General features: G+C 37.6%; 1 protein-coding gene across 1 annotated transcript in view; it reads left to right on the forward strand.

The window, feature by feature from the left end:
• The window catches only part of DNAJC24 (DnaJ heat shock protein family (Hsp40) member C24), a 55237-nt gene that overhangs the window by 12861 nt on the left and 19437 nt on the right, over positions 1-22939 (forward strand). The window contains exon 2 of the mRNA XM_081312968.1: positions 6806-6940. Within this exon, the coding sequence (XP_081169094.1) occupies positions 6830-6940 (111 nt within the window). The 5' untranslated portion in view covers positions 6806-6829. The remainder of the gene's footprint in view (positions 1-6805; positions 6941-22939) is intronic.

Below are 22939 nucleotides of genomic sequence, written 5' to 3' on the forward strand. Positions count from 1 at the left end.
CCAAATTTGCTGGCAAATTGAGTTTAGCACTTTTACTGCATCGTCTTTTAAGATTTTGAATAGCTCAGCTGGAATACTGTCACCTCCACTAGCTTTGTTGTTGCTCAGCTTTTCTAAGGCCCACTTCACTTCACATTCTAGGATGTCTGGCTCGAGGTCAGTGACCACCTCATTGTGATTATCAGGGACGTTAAGCTCATTCTTGTATAGTTCTTCTGTGTAATTTTGCCATCTCTTCTTAATCTCTTCTGCCTCTGTTAGGTCCCTGCCATTTTGGTCCTTTATCATGCCCATTTTTGCATTGAACGTTCCCTTCATCTCTCCAATTTTCTTGAAAAGATCTCTGGTCCTCCCTATTCTATTGTTTTCTTCTATTTCTTTGCACTGTTCATTTAAGAAGTCATTCTTATCTCTTCTAGCTATTCTCTGGAATTCTGCATTCAGTTGGGCGTATCTTTCTTTTTCTCCCTTGCCTTTTGCTTCCCTCCTTTCCTCAGCTATTTGCAAAGCTTCCTCAGACAGCCATTTTGCTTTCTTGCATTTCTTTTTCTTTGGGATGGTTTTGGTTGCTACCTCTTGTACAGTGTTGCGAACCTCTGTCCATAGTTCTTCAGGCACCCTGTCTATCAGATCTAATTCCTTAAATTTGTTTGTCACCTCTACTGTATATTCAACAGGGATATGATTTAATTCATACCTGACTGGCCTAGTGCTTTTCCCTACTTTCTTCAGTTTAAGCTTAAACTTTGCAACAAGAAGCTCATGGTCTGAGCCACAGTCAGCTCCTGGTCTTGTTTTTATTGACTGTATAGAGCTTCTCCATCTTTGGCTGCAGAGTACATAGTCAATCTGATTTCTGTGTTGACCGTCTGGTGATGTCCATGTGTAGAGCCGTCTCTTGGGTTGTTGGAAAAGGGTGTTTGCTATGACCATCGTATTCTCTTGACAAAATTCTATCAGCCTGTGCCCTGCTTCATTTTGTACTCCAAGGCCAAACTTGCCTGTTATTCCGGTTATCTTTTGGCTTCCTACTTTAGCATTCCAATCCCCCATGATGATAAGGACATCATTTTTTGGTGTTAGTTCTTTAAGGTGCTGTAGGGCTTCATAGAACCGGACAATTTCATCCTCTTCAGCACCGGTGGTTGGGGCATAGACTTGGACTACTGTGATATTGAATGGTTTGCCTTGGATTCGAACTGAGATCATTCTGTCATTTTGAGGATTGTATCCCAGTATTGCTTTTCCTACTCTTTTATTGACTATGAAGGCTACTCCATTTCTTCTGAGGGATTCTTGCCCGCAGTAGTATACCTGATGGTCATCTGAATTAAATTCACCCATTCCTGTCCATTTTAGTTCGCTGATACCTAAGATGTCAATGTTCAGTCTTGTCATCTCTTGTTTGACCACGTCCAGCTTTCCTTGATTCATGGATCTTACATTCCAGGTTCCTATGGAGAAAAAATCTTTACAGCATCGGACTTTCCTTTCACTACCAGACATATCCACAGCTGAGCGTCCTTTCGGCTTTGGCCCAGTCGCTTCATTCTTTCTGGCGCTACTAGTACTAGCCCTCTGCTCTTCCCCAGTAGCATATTGGACGCCTTCCGACCTGAGGGGCTCATCTTCCAGCGTCATATCGTTTTGCCTTTTGGTACTGTCCATAGGGTTTTCATGGCAAAGATACTGGAGTGGGTTGCCATTTCCTTCTCCAGTGGATCACGTTTTGTCAGAACTCTCTGCTATGACCTGTCCGTCTTGGGTGGCCCTGCACGGCATAGCTCATAGCTTCATTGAATTACGCAAGCCCCTTCGCCACGACAAGGCAGTAATCCATGAAGGGGATTACTGGGATACAATCCTCAAAATGACAGAATGATCTCAGTTCGAATCCAAGGCAAACCATTCAATATCACAGTAGTCCAAGTCTATGCCCCAACCACCGGTGCTGACGAGGATGAAATTGACCGGTTCTATGAAGCCCTACAGCACCTTATAGAACTAACACCTAAAAATGATGTCCTTATCATCATGGGGGATTGGAATGCTAAAGTAGGAAGCCAAAAGATAACCGGAATAACAGGCACGTTTGGCCTTGGAGTACAAAATGAAGCAGGGCACAGGCTGATAGAATTTTGTCAAGAGAATACGATGGTCATAGCAAACACTCTTTTCCAACAACCCAAGAGACGGCTCTACACATGGACATCACCAGACGGTCAACACAGAAATCAGATTGACTATATGCTCTGCAGCCAAAGATGGAGAAGCTCTATACAGTCAGTAAAAACAAGACCAGGAGCTGACTGTGGCTCAGACCATGAGCTTCTTGTTGCAAAATTTAGGCTTAAACTGAAGAAAGTAGGGAAAAGCACCAGGCCAGTCAGGTATGAATTAAATCATATTCCCGTTGAATATACAGTAGAGGTGACAAATAGATTTAAGGAATTAGATCTGATAGACAGGGTGCCTGAAGAACTATGGACAGAGGTTCGCAACATTGTACAAGAGGTAGCAACCAAAACCATCCCAAAGAAAAAGAAATGCAAGAAAGCAAAATGGCTGTCTGAGGAAGCTTTGCAAATAGCTGAGGAAAGGAGGGAAGCAAAAGGCAAGGGAGAAAAAGAAAGATACACCCAATTGAATGCAGAATTCCAGAGAATAGCTAGAAGAGATAAGAATGCCTTCTTAAATGAACAGTGCAAAGAAATAGAAGAAAACAATAGAATAGGGAGGACCAGAGATCTTTTCAAGAAAATTGGAGAGATAAAGGGAACGTTCAATGCAAAAATGGGCATGATAAAGGACCAAAATGGCAGGGACCTAACAGAGGCAGAAGAGATTAAGAAGAGATGGCAAAATTACACAGAAGAACTATACAAGAATGAGCTTAACGTCCCTGATAATCACAATGAGGTGGTCACTGACCTCGAGCCAGACATCCTATAATGTGAAGTGAAGTGGGCCTTAGAAAAGCTGAGCAACAACAAAGCTAGTGGAGGTGACAGTATTCCAGCTGAGCTATTCAAAATCTTAAAAGACGATGCAGTAAAAGTGCTACACTCAATTTGCCAGCAAATTTGGAAAACTCAACAGTGGCCACAGGATTGGAAAAGATCAGTTTACATTCCAATTCCAAAGAAAGGCAGTGCCAAAGAATGTTCAAACTATCGCACCATTGCACTCATTTCTCATGCTAGTAAAGTTATGCTTAAAATCCTACAAGCTAGACTCCAGCAGTATGTGGATCGAGAACTACCAGAAGTACAGGCAGGATTTCGAAGAGGCAGAGGAACTAGAGATCAAATAGCCAACATACGCTGGATCATGGAGAAAGCTAGAGAGTTCCAGAAAAACATCTACTTCTGCTTCATTGACTATGCTAAAGCCTTTGATTGTGTGGATCATAACAAACTGTGGCAAGTTCTTAAAGAGATGGGAGTACCAGAACATCTTATTTGTCTCTTGAGAAACCTATATGCGGGCCAAGAAGCAACAGTGAGAACTGGACACGGAACCACTGATTGGTTCCAAATTGGGAAAGGTGTCCGGCAAGGCTGTATACTGTCACCTTGCCTATTTAACTTATATGCAGAGCACATCATGAGAAAGGCAGGGCTAGAGGAGTCAAAAGTTGGAATTAAGATTGCTGGAAGAAATATCAACAACCTAAGATATGCAGATGATACCACTCTAATGGCAGAAAGTGAAGAGGAACTGAAGAGTCTCTTGTTGCGACTGAAGAAGGAGAGTGCAAAAGTTGGGTTGAAACTAAACATTAAGAAAACCAAGATCATGGCATCCGGCCCTCTCAATTCCTGGCAAATAGATGGGGAAGAAATGGAGGTAGTGACAGATTTTATTTTCCTGGGCTCCAAGATCACTGCAGATGGGGACTGTAGTCAAGAAATTAAAAGACGCTTGCTCCTCGGGAGGTAAGCCATGGCAAATCTAGACAGCACACTAAAAAGCAGAGACATCACCCTGTCAACAAAAGTGCGTATAGTCAAGGCTATGGTCTTCCCAGTTGCAATGTATGGCAGTGAAAGTTGGACCATAAGAAAGGCTGAGCGCAAAAGAATTGAGGCCTTTGAACTCTGGTGCTGGAGAAGACTCCTGCGAGTCCCTTGGACTGCAAGGCGATCAAACCGGTCAGTCCTAGAGGAGATCAACCCTGACTGCTCTTTAGAAGGCCAGATCCTGAAGCTAAAACTCAAATACTTTGGCCACCTAATGAGGAGGAAGGACTCACTGGAGAAGAGCCTAATGCTGGGAAAGATTGAGGGCAATAGAAGAAGGGGACGACAGAGAATGAGGTGGCTGGATGGAGTCACTGAAGCAGTAGGCGTGAGCTTAAATGGACTCCAGAAGATGGTAGAGGACAGGAAGGCCTGGAGGAACATTGTCCATAGGGTCGCGATGGGTCGGACACGACTTCGCAACTAACAACAACAACAAACATATCAGACAGTTAAAAGTGACAATGGGAGATTTGTATTTTCAGACTTGCAAGGTTCTGTTAATGTAACCTTATAAGAAAGTAGAAAAAGCTCATGTGATCATTTTTCACATTTGGTTTATCTGAGAGAGCTGATCAAAAGCCAGAATTGTCTACTTCGAATTTCAGAAAATTTCTAACGTATACATACACCAGATCTCAGTTCTGGCACATATCATTGTCAGATCCAAGTTCTATAGAACTGGGGATCACAACACCAACCTTTCTTTCTGGACTCCATATTGCCACAGTCCAATTTCTCTGGAGAACAGCATGAAGTAAAGTAACATATAGAACGTATAAATGTACTTTCTGGGTTCCAAGGCTGAATTGCTAAGCATATATAGGTTTACCGACTGCTCGTTCATCAACCATTCAAAGTTACAGTGGCTCTGAAAAACATATGACCAGTCTCCAAACCTGTAGTACTCACAGTGTCTCCATTGTCATGTGATCGTGATTTAGTTGATTAGCAACCAGAGTACATTTATGATGGCTGCAGCATCTTGTGATCTCATGATCACCATTTTCAACTTTACAGATGTCTTCTGACAAGCAAAATGGGAAAGACACAACTCGCAGTCATGTAACACGCTTAACGACTGCAGATTTGCTTAACTGGAGCTGGAACTGACAGCATAAGTGGGCACAGTCACACGATAGTTCACTCTACAGTCTCCTCACTTAGCAATGGAGTTGCTGGTCCCAATTGCAGTCGGTGAGGACAACTGTATTCTTTTGCTATAATTGTCTTTGGAATGCAGCCATTACTAATTCTGAAATACAAGTTGATCTAAAGGCCAAATTCTTCTCTATTAGTGTATATTAGTGGGGGGTAGTCCTAGTTAAATATTATCTATGGAAACAAGATGGGACAAAAATAGTGGAAATTCATGGTTAGATGGAGCTGAAAGTTTAGTGGTTAATTTGGATCCCACAACGTGGTCTTCTGGTTGAACTCTGTGTGTGTTTGGTTGAGATAATCGCAGTTTCTTAAGTTTTATGTGATTCTAATTCCTTACCAAGGACTTTTCAAACTCTTCTTGTTCCTAAGTGGACTTTGTGAAAGTGGACTTTTTTTTTATCATTTTGGATAAGCACTGTCAAATGGAGGAAGTGGCTTCCATGAGTAACACGAAGAGCTTTCATTGTGTTAAGAGTTATGGATATTTGTTCTTCAAGAGTTCAGTTCCTTGTGTAATTGTCTCCCTGGCCCCAGTGGCTAATGAGATGCTGTCATGATTGCTTCACATTTAAAGCCTTTTTTCTTTCTTTGCTGTTCATTAATGTAATGAGCTGTTAGCCAGTGCCTGACATGAATTGTATTATGTATTTTACTACTTCAAGTCCTTGGGATTGCCTTTTTCCTCAGTATGGTTGATTAAAAGTCAGCACTTTTGCATGTTGGTATTTTTCTCTCCATTTTTAATCTTAAAAAGAGTTTTATAAAAAGTTTATGTATTTTTAAGGTGTCTTAAAAAACCGGCTAGCAGTAAACAAAGCTGCAGTCCTTTTTATCTTTCTATGGGGTAAATCAGTGGGATTAATACTTTGTAATACACACCATCTTGAGTGCTTATTCAAAGAAATTTTTCAATAGCTGGAATCCAAAGAACTGGCTTTAGACTCTTCTAATGCTAGTCTACTTGAAAGTGCCTTATCAGTTTCGAAGTGCCTTCGCTTTTAAAAATCCTATTCAGTTATTGTAGCAAAAATCAAACAAAAAGCTCCTTTGAGCACAAGAAATCAATTACATAATTTTTTTGAATCCTGGCAAAAATACTCAGAAAAATATTTCCCCAAACCTCCTTTTATTTCAATACATTTGAACTTTAATTTTCAGCTTTTGCTGGCTTAAAGTCATTGGTTGTAAAACATTTTTTACCTTTTGTGAAATCTGGTATTAATTTTATTGTTTCATTTTGGCCTGCATAATATTTTTGTCAATTTAATGGGCATTTTTTCTGTTATTTTAACATACTTTTAATACTGTTTTTACTATTCCTCTCACTAATTTCAGTATGAGCATTCTCCGTAATAATTTGACAGGTTGCTCATATGATGGCAGTTAACAATTTCAACATGTCCTCATTGGAGAAACTGGAGCTTGTTGGTTTTCAGAATATATATAGAAGAATATATAAGTTGGGAAAAATTAATCCCTCCCTTTGTAATAATTTGACCTCTCTGTTGATTTAAAGATATCAGAAATACCTTGCTTAATTTTTTGAGTCATGCTTGAAATCATTAGTATTTTTGTCATTTTAAATTAACTTTCCTTACTTTGTTCTAATAATTAAACAGATACTGGAAATACCTAGTCATGCAATGGCTTTTGAAGACATACCACCCAAAAAGGACTGGTATAGCATCTTGGGTGCAGAACCCTCAGATAGTTTAAAAGAATTGAAAAGGAAATATCAAAGACTAATATTGTTGGTAAGTAAATTTAATGTCCTTGAAAGGCAGAGTAATTCATTTACAAATACTTGATTAATAACTTTTGTTTAAAGAGAACAATTGTGGCAAGTATTGGTTAATACATACCTATCTTATTAAGTGTAAGTGAAAATAAATAAATAAAAAAAATATTATTTCTCCCTCTAACCCCCAGGAAAACCATAATGTTCTATAACTTTTTCTACATTCTAAAAATGTACAAGAAATTAATTGCTGTTTTTTTTAATCATGTGAAATGAAAATGAGATGAAAGAACTGTGTTCAGACTTATAAATAATTCTTTATCTTAATTAAAGAAAATGCCTGACCTTCCTATCTGAATTGTGGCAGCATGAAATGAATCAATCAGTGTTGGTGACTTTACAATTTGCTACCATGGAAGCAATTATAATGTCACTAGTACTAGATTGGCATCAATGGATAAATTAAGCATAAGGCACTGACTGAAGAACAAATGACCCCCCCCCATGCCTAAAAGTGTATTGTTCAACTGCAATGATATGACTGAAAAACAAGTGTGTAAAGTTTTCTTAAGTGTGCCATCTATAGAACTTAAATGTGAGTTTTTGTATTTATTCAGTATAAAGTATACCATTATATTATAGCATAGATTGATTTATATGTTGCTATAAAGGTCAACAAACTGATGTTATGGGAGTGAATTTAAATTACACTACAGGTTTGCACGGTTCTGTCATATCTGAAGATACAACTTGATGATGATTCATTGCTATAATAGTGTTTTCTCCTAAATTGCTGATGGGCATTAAATATTAAAATTGCCACTAAATCTATGAAAATATTTTATTTCTTCAAGTCCTGTGAAAAATATTTCTTTACTTTTCCCCAACCCCAGTTGTTAGCTAACAATCCTATCATAAAATAAAAGCCTCTACAGACTCGAAGCTTTCCTAATGTCCAGTTGAACATAAAGTTCAGCTCAAAATGCTTGGAATTAAATTACTTGCTCTGTTGAGATCAATTAAATATATTGATCAACACAATATGAGGAAAACCTGATGCTCCTACTAGTAATTAACAATTTTCAATATTTTCTGAGTAAGACATATGCTGAAGATGTTTGTTTTAAAGAAAGTATTGAAAATGATTCTAATGCATTTAAATTAGTTCCTCTGATCTCAAAAATCAGTTGTGATTGTCAACAGAATAGGAATATTGAAAACATTGGATAAATTTGAGAATACAGGTGAAACTCGAAAAATTAGAATATCGTGCAAAAGTTCATTTATTTCAGTAATGCAACTTAAAAGTGGAAACTAATATATGAGATAGACTCATTACATGCAAAGCAAGATAGTTCAAGCCGTGATTTGTCATAATTGTGATGATTATGGCGTACAGCTCATGAAAACCCCAAATCCACAATCTCAGAAAATTAGAATATTGTGAAAAGGTGCAATCTTCTAGGCTCAAAGTGTCCCACTCTAATCAGCTAATTAAGCCATAACACCTGCAAAGGGTTCCTGAGCCTTTAAATGGTCTCTCAGTCTGGTTCAGTAGGAATCACAATCATGGGGAAGACTGCTGACCTGACAGTTGTGCAGACACCCTCCATAAGGAGGGAAAGCCTCAAAGGTAATTGCAAAAGAAGTTGGATGTTCCCAAAGTGCTGTTATCAAAGCACATTAATAGAAAGTTATGTGGAAGGGAAAAGTGTGGAAGAAAAAGGTGCACAAGCAGCAGGGATGACCGCAGCCTGGAGAGGATTGTCAGGAAAAGGCCATTCAAAAGTGTTGGGGACTTTCACAAGGAGTGGACTGAGGCTGGAGTCAGTGCATCAGGAGCCACCCCACACAGACGGATCCCAGACATGGGCTTCAGCCGCTCCTGAACATCAGAAGCGTCTTACTTGGGCTAAAGAAAAACAGGCCTGGTCTGTTGCTCAGTGGTCCAAAGTCCTCTTTTCTGATGGGAGCAACTTTTGCATCTCATTTGGAAACCAAGGACCCAGATTCTGGAGGAAGAATGGAGAGGCACACACTGCAAGATGCTTGAAGTCCAGTGTGAAGTTTCCACAGTCTGTGTTGATTTGGGGAGCCATGTCATCTGCTGGTGTTGGTCCACTGTGCTTCATTAAGTCCAGGGTCAACGCAGCCGTCTACCAGGAGATTTTGGAGCACTTCATGCTTCCTTCCGCAGACGAGCTTTATGGGGATGCTGACTTCATTTTCCAGCAGGACTTGACACCTGCCCACACTGCCAAAAGCACCAAAACCTGGTTCTATGACCGTGAGATTACTGTGCTTGATTGGCCAGCAAACTCGCCTGACCTGAACCCCATAGAGAATCTATGGGGCATTCATTACCAAGAGAAAGATGAGAGACATGAGACTGAGCAATGCAAAAGAGCTGAAGGCCGCTATTGAAACATCCTGGTCTTCCATAACACCTCAGCAGTGCCACAGGCTGATAGCTTCCATGCCACGCCGCATTGAGGCAGTAATTGCTGCAAAAGGGGCCCAAACCAAGTACTGAGTACATATGCATGCTTATGCTTTTCAGAGGTCCGATATTGTTCTATGTACACTCCTTGTTTTATTGATTGCGTGTAATATTCTAATTTCCTGAGATTGTGGATTTGGGGTTTTCATGAGCTGTACGCCCTAATCATAACTATTATGACAAATCACGGCTTGAACTATCTTGCTTTGCATGTAATGAGTCTTATCTCATATATTAGTTTCCTCTTTTAAGTTGCATTACTGAAATAAATGAACTTTTGCACGATATTCTAATTTTTCGAGTTTCACCTGTAATTAATAAAATATGAATTTTCAGAGAATTTTTTAAAAGTTTAAAAGGACCATCTCTTTCGAATAAACAAAAATAACAGCCCAGTGAGAATGGATCATATTCAATGTCTTCAGTGTCTAAAAACAAAATAGCCAAGAAGAAAGTAAAAAGTAGGTTATCCCAAACAAGGGATTGGCTGGGCCTAGAAATAGAGCATTCTACATGGTAACATTTTGTAGCTCCCATTTACCAATATATGAAGTTTTAAAGAGATCATGGCATTTTTACGTATATAATTTATTTGCTTTTATATTCTAGCTTTTTTCTTGAGTTTTCAGTGAAGAGGTTCATAGGTGTATTCCTCTCATTCTCACCTCACAGCAATAATTCTGTGAAATAGGCTGGAGTAAAAAAGATTTAATGGCTCAAAGTTACCCAGAGAGTTTCCTATTAATTGGAGGCTTGAGCCTATCTTGTACAATATGTTAATTGAACTTACAGGTATATGCATGAATATTTTAAGAATAGATACTGAAGAGGCAACATAATTTAGATATTAAATTATGTTTGAAGGTACAATTGCATCTGGTTACTTTTTTCTTTCCTGATAATCCCCATCTTTTTCTAAGCAAGTGGCTCTAATTACAAAGTCAGAGTACTTGAGTCTTCCATCTGACAGCCGGATTGTTGTTCAAGTTGATAGCCTGTCTACTTGAAAGTAATAGACAGGCAGAGTTTAGGGTGGTAAAATCACACATCCAAGTATCTTATCACAGCTGGTTGATCTAAATTTAAGTCAGTAAATGTTTCTGCTAGTTAATGCCATGGAGCGTCTCTTATCATAAGTTTAATCAAATCTAATATTCATATCCTTCAACTGTGATTCTTCAGGTTATGCAGTTTAAATCATTAGCGTTCACCTGTGACTGGGTTTATGATTGTAATGAGTAGATCTGAGGAATGGGTAAGGAGAAACCTGGGGAAAAAAAGGAGTTACGTGCTTGCTCAGTAGGTTTGCATAATATATCTACTAGAGTACTCTAAATGGTGCATTTTTCTGAAGTACCTGTCGCAAAGTATCTTTAGCATATTTGATTTTTAAATCTGTCCATAGTATTCAAAATTACGTCTAAATACAGTGCTTGTTGTGTGATTGTTTGCAAGTATCTCTTGGCAAACAGCTGTTGTGAAGAAATAATTTGAACCAATAAACTGGACATCTGTAGCCAACTTATTTAATCTATAGCAAAACGCACGTGCACACAATTACTGATAATGTATACTGTATATAATATATATTAATATACTTATTACTAGGTGATGGTATTTTTATCTCTTGATGGTATAATTCAGAGCCACTTAATCTTTGGTTTTGAACAGACTGAATCAACTAACTACTAGTTCTGTATATTTCCTGTATATATATATTTTTCCCATTCTCACTTCCATATCTTTGCCTAGGAATACAAATCTACTATTGGTGGAAAAGATGAGGCCACTTATATGGGGGTAGAAAATCAGCTTCCATAGGGAAAAAAATGAAATATATACCATGCTTACTATCAAAGTATAGATGCATTTTGGATTTAAATACTTTGCATCTCTATAATAGATAGAGGAATTGTGTTCTGTAATGTAGATTATGTAAAATGTTCGTGCTATATATTTGGAATAGAGAAACTTATTTTTAAAAGTGTTTTAGACACTGTAAAGGAAAATATTTCATAGAAGTCATTTTCAGTGCTCATACAAATTGAAATTAATCTATAGGGGAAAAGGGGAATGCATGACACAAGCATTGTGGTTGAGAACTGCTTTTTTCTGAAATTTTTCATTTTCCATTTTTTTCCTCATTCTCCCATATAAAAAAGATTTTTTTCCTGTGGACTTTTTAATCAGTAGTGTATGGATCAATGCTCTTTTCAATAGTTTAGTATAACTAAAATTTATATGACTATAGTTTTCCATTACTGACCATTTACATTGCTTGTGGCCTTCCATTTCTTTTTCCCCCAGTATTTTTTATTTTATTTTATTCACAGTGATAAAATACAAACTCAAGAGAAGAAAAAATATAAGAACATCCATTTCTGAATTAAAAGATAACATCCCAAATAACTTTTGCCTATTTATCATGAGATTACTTTTTTGTAGTAATTTTCCCTTGAGTCGTATCCAAGAGGTGACTGTTTTGTGGTCACTGTAATAATATAGAGATAAATGACAGTTGCTCTTGGGGAAATGAATGCTTAACTGGTGGCAGCCATTCCCTGAACAGAAAATTATAGGATGATTTCTCATAAAATATTTAGTTTTATTATTGCTCCAATTTTACATCTTCTGTTACCTTCCCAAAAAGATACTACTAAGATAGGATGATATTAGTAAAAATTAAAATATATGTAAATGATAGAATTAACGGGCTTAAATTAATAGCTTTGAACAGCAGCTTGAAATGCCTTTGTTCCTGTGTCAGAAATTGGAGCTAAAACAGGAATTGGAAACTTGGAGCCCTCCCACTGTTGTTGAACTGTAATTCTCAACTTCCTATGTTATTAGTTATGCTAGTTGAAGCTGTTGGGTATTATAATTCAGCAACTTTTCAAGGGCAACAGGTTTCCATCCCTGATAGAAATCAACTACTCTCAATAAAATGTTGCCATAACCTCATTTTGTTTCTGTCTTGTAACATTAGAAAACAATGTTACACACTCATACATCACACATGTTGCTTTTGTGTTAGGAGAGGGCTGAAAAATTATAGTAGTTATTATATAATGCCTTTTTTATATAGAATTCAAGTTGCATTCTTATAACTGGTATGACGAGAGATAGAAGTTGATTTCACATACAGTATTGATTGAAGCCAGAATTTTGATTTATTGAACAAACCACAATTAGATAGGATGATACAACATGTTAATCCACTATTGAACAAGCCACATGATAGCTTAATGCAATATGTGAACTAATTTACTGAGTAATCTAAGATTCTTCAGCTAGTTTTATGGGTTTCATTTAATCTAAAATCAGATCTTCCCAAACCTGACCTGGCATTTCAATAACAATGTCAAACTGAATTTCTGGTAGGGATCATGGTAAACTACAGAACCATTTTCTGGGCTGCTTTTAGAAATTTTCTAGATATCTGACAAATAAAATCTTTCAGATATGTTTTGAGTTAGATGGTGACTGGAAAAATCTTCTCAATGTGTTAGTAACAAAGTATTGTGTGATTAACTGGAATCAGTGTGAGCCTGTCTGAGGAGATTGACAAGATCCTTGGGAATGCTAACTCAATGACCTGTTCATTAAATCCATGTTATTTATTAATAAATGGTAGGTTTGCTGCTTTGAAGGAGGCAGTGAGCATTTCAGTGGACACAACAGTACTAGACAATTTTCAACCTTTTGGGGGAGGTTGTTGAAAAGCTAGTCGGCCGTTGCAGATACAGAGCAACCCAAAAGGATCGATCCCTTTCATTCAGGTTTCAGGCCAACACTAAGACAGCAGTGGCCCTACTTGTCAATGACTTCTGGCAAAACTGGGATAGGTTAATCCCAGCAGCTTTCAGTACCATTACTCATGGTATCCTTCTGGCTACTTGTGGGACTTAGAAGAGTTTATTATAATATATATATCTTTCTCTAAGGTTGAGTCCAGTTGGTGCTGAGAGCAAGGAGAGATCAAACCACCTAATGTGTAGGGTATCTCAGGGCTGAATAACACTTGCCCTCTTCTCTTTAACAATTCCATGAGAGTACTAGATGTGGTTAACTGTTAGTTTGAGGTCAAGTAGCATTAATACGAGGATGATATCCTGAAGCAGTAACTGCTCCATAATGCAGTGGGCAATTATGGGTATGTTGTGTACACTGGTTACCTATAGATTTCCAGTTGTGATTCAAGATGTCAACCTATTTATCTAAGGGACTGTCTGTCTTCAATAGTTTGTCTTCCCTGTATTATCACATATAGTTGGCATATGTGATAATATATGCCGGTCCTCTCCATTAAGGAATGTTATTTGATGGAACCTAGGAAGCAGAATAATATTCCCCCTGAGATCCATCGGACATTCCCCCCCCCTCCCCAAATATGTTGAAGAGAACTTTGAACTCTTGGTTCCTTTCCCGGGCTTCAGGATATACTGGCTGGTCCTGTTTAATGCATTGTTTTTAGATTGGATGATTTTCTTCTGGATGCCTGCAGGTTTTTTTTACCTTTTTATTGTAATGTTTTTATTTTATATCATCCAAAGTTGTGGAGTTCAAATTTAATAAATTAATAAACTCATTAATATTTCAGCTGAAGTATATGAAGTAGCCTAAACCCACAGATGTGCATATGAAGCTGTCCAATATGGTTATAATTTATTTAGCTATGAATCATCAAGGTGGACAGATTTAACAGTTTTCCAGCCTAGGATAACACAGAGCTCCATAGCACCTGAAGCAGATGACAAATTTAGAATTTTTGCAAATTTAAAGAGTATTTTTATAATAGTAAGGTTTTTTTTAGCTACCCAGTCATCAAGAATTGGATGATATACAAGTTTAATGAATTGTTATTACATTTGCAGCTCAAAAAACAACCACTGAACAAAGATAGATAGCCTGATAAGGATGCTGGTTTCACTTCCTCTTATATAGCAGAAAAAGCCACTGAACTGCAGATCCTTAGATAAAAGATAGATAGGGGTCTTTGCTGTGTGGATAGACTTTCCCATCTTTATTTATAATGAACTCTTCCATTATTTTAGCTCTGCAGAAAGTACTTGCAAGCATTACTTGGCAAGGTTGCTGGAAGCTTTATGCAACACATTAATATTCTTTCAGTACCTCTTCCCCAGAACTCTCTTCTGTTAAATTAATATTCACTCTTCCCTATTGATCTAGGTTAGATTTTCCATTCCTTTTTAATCTCATGATTAACTCCTATAGTTCTAAGCAAACAATTGAGAGAACAGAGAACAAAATTGCTTCTTGATACCTCTTAAGAAGAAAGTATATAAATCCACAAGTCATAAAAATGCTAGATGCTAGTACTATATTGGTCTATGGAGTAGCATGAACTTTCAGTGCAGAGCAGTCAGCAAATATCATTGTGAAAAGTGGCAATGTTGAATTGATGTAGCAATTAAAGCAAAACTTTAAATGAGGAATTACTGCAGTAATTTGTAATTAACTTTTTTTTCAAAAAACAATTTTTATTGATTCAAAAATATGGATTTAAAAATTGCCTCAGTATTGTTCAGCTTGGATTTTATTTAGGTTCTTGAATATATTTGCATTATTGCTCTTGTAAATATTTAGTTATTTACTTATTTTAAAAGCAATCACGTTAAACAGTCTATTCCATTAAAATTCATGTGTTCAACCAAAAAAGTCCAAGATGTGGATTGGTAATATTTGACTAAAGTTGATGGTAGCATGTTCAGTTTTTAAAATGAATAGCTATCTTGAAGATACAAATGGAAGTTTTATGCTCAAATCCTATTTTTATTTTAAAACATATGGATAAAATACCCCAGGACTTCCTACGGCGTTTTATTTAAGCATTTAGAGAATATGTTGGAAGGAAAGCTCACATTTAACTTTATATTTTTCTCTGCTGATCTTCCTGTTGCCCAAACTGGTATTTATTAATAGTAATATTTTATTTTTGCTCTTAAAATGTTGGTTTAGCATTTTAAGTTTAGAGAGCCATTGTTAAAAGTGTAATTAGTATATTGACGCAATGAATACAACTTGTCTGTTGATATAAAACTTGGATAGTGTAACAAAGGTGAATCCAGTAAAAAGGATATAGGTTTATATTTGCAATTTATATAAATTGCAATCAATATTTGCAGGCCCCAGAGCATGAATAGAAAATCTTTCCATGGAGCAAAGGGAGTCTAAATTGGGAAGCTTAGGATATATTAGACAGCATAGATGGAAGACATGAACATGGGACCTCAGAAAAAAAAGTGAGTTTTCATTCTGGATATAGCTTTCACAGAATCACTATGGATTACTAGAGGCAATGTACGTATCAGCAAAGTTGCTTTACCAAATCTTGTAAGCTGCATTGTAGTCTTCATTATTATTTTTAAATTTTATTTATAATTTGGAGTTATCATATTTCTTAATGCAAAACTGATTTATTGAAAGAAGCGTAAAGGATGTGTATCCATTCAATGTTTATAGAAATAATTGAATCTCATTTTACCAGTAAGGCTCTATATCTGTTTTGTGCTAGAGTTTTTGGAAAAAATAGGAATACAAGTTGCAAATTAAAACAGTTAATTGATCTATAGTTTGGGGTCTTTTTTCCTAGTTTGCAGTTTGAAAAAGAATTATGCACACAATAATGAAAAATAGTAAAAATAGTTACATATCATCAATATTTTTTAAACAGTGTGAAGAAAGTCTTTGAATGTAGTATGTCAGAATACATTAGGTGGCAGTAGTGTGCTATATTTGTTACTAGTCCTTTATCTTTGATATTTTACTTTTTTTCGTAATGCAGTTTAAAAATGGATGAACCGTATCTTTTAATTATTTGTAATCTTGTGTTTATTATATCACTTAAAGATTTATTTGCAAAGTTTATAAGCAGTTATGCAACTTTTTTGCATTAAATAAGTTAAACATAGTATAATAAAAACAATAACTTTTAAATATTTGCAAGTTGAATACATGTAAGGGCAGTGTATAGTAACACTTTTTAAATATGCATTGAATAACTGCTTGTAGCATTTTTTTTGATATGTATCTTTTTTTTTCCTTTTAAAGTAGCAACTTGAAGAAATTCTATTCTTTCCCCTGAGACCAAATGTAAAAATTTCACATATATGTGTAAACTCCTCTTATTAAACAACTGGGATAGGTGATTGTGCCCTGCTAATTAGAACTGTGTCACACTTAGGGTTAATTTCCTTTTTAATTAATCAGAGCTTAATATAATCTATCTTTCCCACTTTTTTTCCTCTTCTACTCTCTTAAGAATTTTCTACTCTTGGACTTTCTTAGGCTAAGAGAATGTCTTAGTTTTTAAGCCATTAGCATTAAATCTTTACTTTTATAAATACGTGCCTCTTATTTATCCATCATGACTATAACCATTGCTCCTAATTTTATCAGTTTCATGTTTTGGTACAATTTAGAGTTATTTTGAGGACACGAGTTTTTTTTTTAGTATCAAATGAGTCAAAAGATGAGTAGATACAATCAAACTTTTAGCATAGTTTTTTTCATGTTGTGCTGAAATATTGAATAAGAGCAGATAACTTGGGATCTTTTGACATTTTTCTTGCTTCTGCGTATTTCACAGGTAAAAAGGCTGGGGAAATTCATAACTGGTACAGCCATGCCATTAATTTGGCAGAAAGATCAATTAATAGAAGAAAAGCATTGAAGTGTTGACAGAGCATGCTATCTAATTAGTACCTGGTGAACCATGTAGGCCACAGAGCAAAGAGCTAGCTGTTGTACAAGACCTTTTATGTGCAAGTCATTAAGTCTGTATAGTAACCAAACTAAAAGATCTCAAATGGATGAGGGTTTTTTCATCAAAGAACTATCCTCTGATGTGTTGAGGATCTCCCATGGATTTTGTTAGAAGTAAAATTAGGAGCAGGTGTTTAGCTCATGTGCTCCATCATTTCCCTCCATTACTTTCCAGGGAACAGTTACTTACCTGATATTTTTCCTTTTCATTGGTGTTTTTCCATTTCACCAGTTATATTTTAACTGGTAATTATTTTATGAAGAGTTGTTACACACACACACACACGCACACACACACACACACACACTTACACACTTCATGCTCGTTGTGAACACACCAGTGTTCCATCTTCTTAATAATGGACTTCCCAAGGTCTGCAGCTGTTTTGCTCAACAACAGAAAGAATCCCATGTATACACTATTAAAGACCTGCTTAGGTTCCCCCCAAATTGCCAAGAAATCAGATTCCTTGGATTTCCCCTGCTGTAGGATGAGAAACTCAAGTTGAAGATTTCAACTTCTATAGAAATCGTTGCTTCCTCATTATTTGGGTTTCTTTTTCTTGAATTTTCCACAACAAAGTTTTGTTTATAATTATCTTGAGCCTTTACAAAATACAGGACAAAACCTCAAATGAAGAATTTGACTTGAATCCAGAAATCCTATGAATAGAATTATTCTCTTAGATTTAATAATCATAGAGGTAAGGACTTTCAGCTCTGAAGTACTGGGCACATATTCATGAAAAAGTAGATGATGGAGAAAACTGAACAGGAATTGGGGAAACTCATATATTCAGTCAGTCAGTCATTCCTGCTATTTCTTTTCTTTACTCAAGGCGAACATATCCAACACACCTTCCTTCTCCTATTTTTCCCATAACAGCATATCTGTGGAGTGAGTTGGGCTGAAAGAGAGTGACTGGTCTAAGGCAGGGGTGTCAAACTCAATTTCACTGAGGGCCGCATCAGCATTGTGGTTGCCCTCAGGGGGCCGGGTGGGTATGGCCAGGGTGGGCGTGGCTAGAGTGCGGTATGGCCTACTGGGTGGGCGTGGCCAGCTCTATATCATTGGCATCAAGGGTGCCTATGGGGGCCTGGGCAGGAGTGGGACAGATCTGAGGGTCTCTGGGCCAGGGCCAAGGCAGTGGGGGCCGTTCCCTCACTGTTTCCAGGATGGCTTCGCAGGCCACATGAAACCACTTTGCGGACCGGATCTGGCCCCCGGGCCTTGTGTTTGATATGTCTGGTCTAAGGTCACCCAGTTGGCTTTCATGGTAATGGCAGGCCTAGAATTCAGTCTCCCACTTATAGCCTGGTTCTCAATCCTTACGTCCTTCTTCCTTTTTTTCAGAGCAAAATAAAATCCTTTGAATTCCGTTCAGAAGTTCCCTGAATGTAATTCCTTTCTCCTCATTTTGGCTCCAACGAAATACTGGCCATTCTGGGAACTTGTGTTGTGTATAGCAACACTCTGATTTCAGATTATAGGCACAAATACAATGAACAAAATGTCATGCGATGTGGGTCTTGGATCAGTAGAGGTTTCCATATCAAATAAACTGTTCTTTTTCATTCTGTGTTTATATACTATCTTTTGTGGGGGGGAGGGGTGCATATTCACATTTCTTTGTTTGTCCAGTCAGCTTATATTTGCTTTCCTTGGTAAAAGTAAACATCTGATTTCTAATTGATGTGCAGTTCTTTCAACTTTATCACATCCTCCGGATTCATATCATTTTAGTTAATAATTGGGCGGCATCTGCAGGAAATGACTAAATCTTTGGTCCTAGAGGAATTATTATTTAATAATAACCAATTTATCAATTATCAATTTTTAGTTAACAAAGGTCAGTTGTTTCTGCACAAGGCATATAAATCTAAGAGCAGATTCAGTAGTCTGTACTCATTAAGTAGCCATCTGGAAACTTTTGATACTTTGACTTGTATATTTACTTAGATTTAAGTATGAAGCTTGGCTGTGAAGTATTTTCTTATTTTACTCATTGAATCTCAATATGAAAGGATTGCTTGTTGTATGTTAAAAATGTTTAAGGATTTTAGAGATCTTTTTGAGTCTTTGAGCTAAGTGACAAAGTCTCTATGATTTTTTTATTTCATAATGCTAAAAATAAAAAAAACAAAAATAGAAAGCAGGAAAACAACTATTGTATTGAAAGAATTATATTTTAATCCAAAACAGTGGGACTTCGTTTTATCCTCTCTTTTCATTTTTTTCATTCCTATCTCGTTGAACTCTAGAAGGTCAAGGATCTAGGTTTCATCATACATAGTATGGGAATGATGGGCTGGGAATAATGAGATCTGAACTCTTCCCCCAACTAGAAGTAAGCTGACTGAGGCAAAGATTTTATAGCTGAATATCTGGGTACCCAAGACGACTGATTTCTCCAACCAGAGTTGGCCCTGTTAGAATATCTCACTTTCAGGAGATAAAGGGAGTTGAGAACAGGAAGTGCTGTTAAGTCAGTTCTTTAGAACAATCTCCCTGTGGATATCAGACCATTTCCTCCCCTGAATTACAAAACAGAATTATTCCAGAGGGCACTCTAATCTGATTGGGCAGATAGAATCATAGAATGATAGGGCTGGAAGGGACCTTGGAAGTCTTCTAGTCCAATCCTCTGCCCAAGGCAGGAGACCTTACTGTAAGGACCCACCTCAGCTAATCACCCAAGAAAGCAGAACCCTTGAAACAGGTATTGTCTCAAAAGGAACTTTTATTAGGAGCTAATGACGCAGTGGCTCAGTGGGTTGGGATGCTGAGCTTGTCGAGCAAAAGGTCGGCAGTTTGGCGGGTCAAATCCCGAGTGCCGCGTAACAGAGTGAGCGCCTGTTACTCGTCCCAGCTTCTGCCAACCTAGCAGTTCGAAAGCACGTAAAAATGCAAGTAGAAAAATAGGGACCACTACGGTGGGAAGGTAACAGCGTTCGGTGCGCCTTTGGTGTCTAGTCATGCCGGCCACATGACCACGGAGACGTCCTCAGACAAGTGTTGGCTTTTCGGCTTTGAAACGGAGATGAGCACCAGCCCCTAGAGTCAGAAACGACTAGCACACCTTTACCTTTACTAATGACAGTAGGGAAGTCAAGGCAAGATCTGGGGAAAATCCCACTTAAATGGTATAGTTAAAAAAGCAATCTCTCTCTCCCACCGTAGTGTCCATTTGAAACCCAGCCAATCCACATTGGCACAGTTGGCACGCATCCCAAGGTTTTCTCCAGGTTCATTTCTCTGTAGCTATCTCCCTGATAAGGGAGACACATTCTTTCCTCAAGTGGACAGAGGCGGGAGAGGAAAAGTAGAAAGCGAAAGTTGTCCCAAGTGAAAGCAAAACCCTCCACCCTCCCAGCAGAATGGCAGATCCCAAACAAGAGCACATATGCAGGGAAAACAATAAGGATTTGGGGACCTGACACTTACATTATTTTGGACAAAAGGTTGTCCAGTCTTTTCTTGAAAGTCACCAGTGATGGAATATGCATAACTCCAAGAGGCAAGCTGTTCCATTGATTAATTGTTCTCACTGTCAGGAAAAATTTCCTTAGTTCCAGTTTGGATTTCTCTTTAACGAGCTTTCACCTGTTACTTCTTGTCATGCCTTCAGGTGCTTTGGAGAATAGGTCTACCCCCTCTTCTCTGGTCCAGCCCCTATGCCAGTAGGAACAACATGACAGTTATGTTACCCTAATTCTTCTCTTCATTAGGCTAGGCGTACCTAGTTAGGGAACATACCTAGTTCCTTTAGCCATTAGCACATTAGCACCCAGACTGCTCGCCATCTTTGTTGCTCTTCTCTGCAGTTTTTCGAGAGTTTCAGCATCTTTTTGGAATCGTGGCAGCCAGAACTGGACACAATATTCCAAGTGTGGCTTCACTAGGGCAGTATAGATGGTGCTATCACTTTTTATGATCTTGAGTGCTGTCTCTTTGTTGATGCAGCCTAGCACTGCATCTTCTGGCTGCTGCAGCACACTGCTAACTCGTACTTAAAAGGTAGCCCATCAAGATCCATCCCACAGTTACCACTGTTGAGCCAGCTGTTATCTATTCCATATCTGTGCTTTTGGTTTTTCCTGTCTAAGTTCTCACCACTGAATTGCATCTTGTTGGACAGGGCCCAATGTTCAAATTAAATCAGGGTGGATAAATAAAAAAATAGGATTTTTTTTTATTTAAATTGGATTTTTTTGATTTTTATCAAATTTATTTTAATAAAATGCTTCTGGAGGTATCTAAATATAGTTTTCTATTTAAGATAATTTAGTTTATTCAGCATGAAATGGAGCTGTGTTATGTAGCATGAGGCTGAATATCCTGCAATATTTACATTTTTGGTAAACTCCTTCAATGAATCCAAGCTCTGCAAGTGAGAACATGCGCTGTATTGATGCATTCACACAGTTTCACAGTAACCATGAGATAAATCATAAAAACAAAGTTCAGAATATTTCTTTATCCCATTGTTTTGCAAATCTATTTACATTACAAACTCTATGATTTTTTTTAAGAGAAATGCATCTGTACCAGGCTCTTAAGTGTTTTAATTAAATAAAAGAATTTAAGTAGTTATCTAACTATGTGTGATTAACCTATTAACCTAAAATAGGTTCTGATATCACTGTTTTACTAACCTGACAGCTTATTATTCTAAATAGGAAACCTTCATTTTGTTTGCAAATAATAATATTAAAGATTCTAACTCTCAGCAAGAATGAGTCTTTCCATTTAAAGAGCCCCTGCCATTTCAGATCCATCATGGCAGCGCCTGTTAGCGGGCATCCACTCACCTGCTGCCTGCCACGTCCTTCACTTTACTGTGTCACTGCCGCATCACCGGCCGTCCCATTAAACTGAGAGGAGCCGCTGCGGGACAGAGATGACAGCTGCTCTTTAAAAATTATAATTTAAATTGAGTTGATTTAAATTAAGCCTTTTTACTATTGATTTAAATCATGATTTAAATCTTGTTTTAAATCAAATCCACCCTGAATTAAATTAAATTAAAATCTGAATTTTATGTAGGTTACATGTAGTCCTCCTAAGAGCCTAATGCTGGGAAAGATTGAGGGCAATAGAAGAAGGGGACGACAGAGAATGAGGTGGCTGGATGGAGTCACTGAAGCAGTAGGCGTGAGCTTAAATGGACTCCAGAAGATGGTAGAGGACAGGAAGGCCTGGAGGAACGTTGTCCATAGGGTCGCGATGGGTCGGACACGACTTCGCAACTAACAACAACAACAACATGTAGTCCTCAACTTACGGCTACAATTGGGACCAGAATTTTGCTTACTAAGTGATGTGGTCGTTAAATGAGTCATCCAGTCAGTTAAATGGCTGGATTTTACAGCCATTCTTATTGTGGTCATTAAGCAAATCCTGCTTCCCTAATTGGGTTTGCTTGTTGGAAGCCAGCTGGTAAGGTTACAAATCACTATTGTGATTTCAAGGTGCTGCAACCGTCAAAAATGCAAACTGGATGGCAACCGCCCGAGTTGTGATCGTAGGACCACAGAGATGATGTGACAGTTGTAACTCTGAGGATGGGTTGTAAGTCACTTGTTTCCAAGACTACCTTAAATTCAAACCATTGTTAAATGAACAGTAATAATTTGATGACTACCTGTATTATTTAATTTGTATGCCTACCATGGATTTCAAAAATGTTTTTCTTATATTAGCCTCAAAGAGTCATTTGATTCCAATGA

This window comes from Vipera berus, assembly GCF_964194415.1.
Source record: "Vipera berus genome assembly, chromosome: 1".
NCBI lineage: Eukaryota > Metazoa > Chordata > Lepidosauria > Squamata > Viperidae > Vipera > Vipera berus.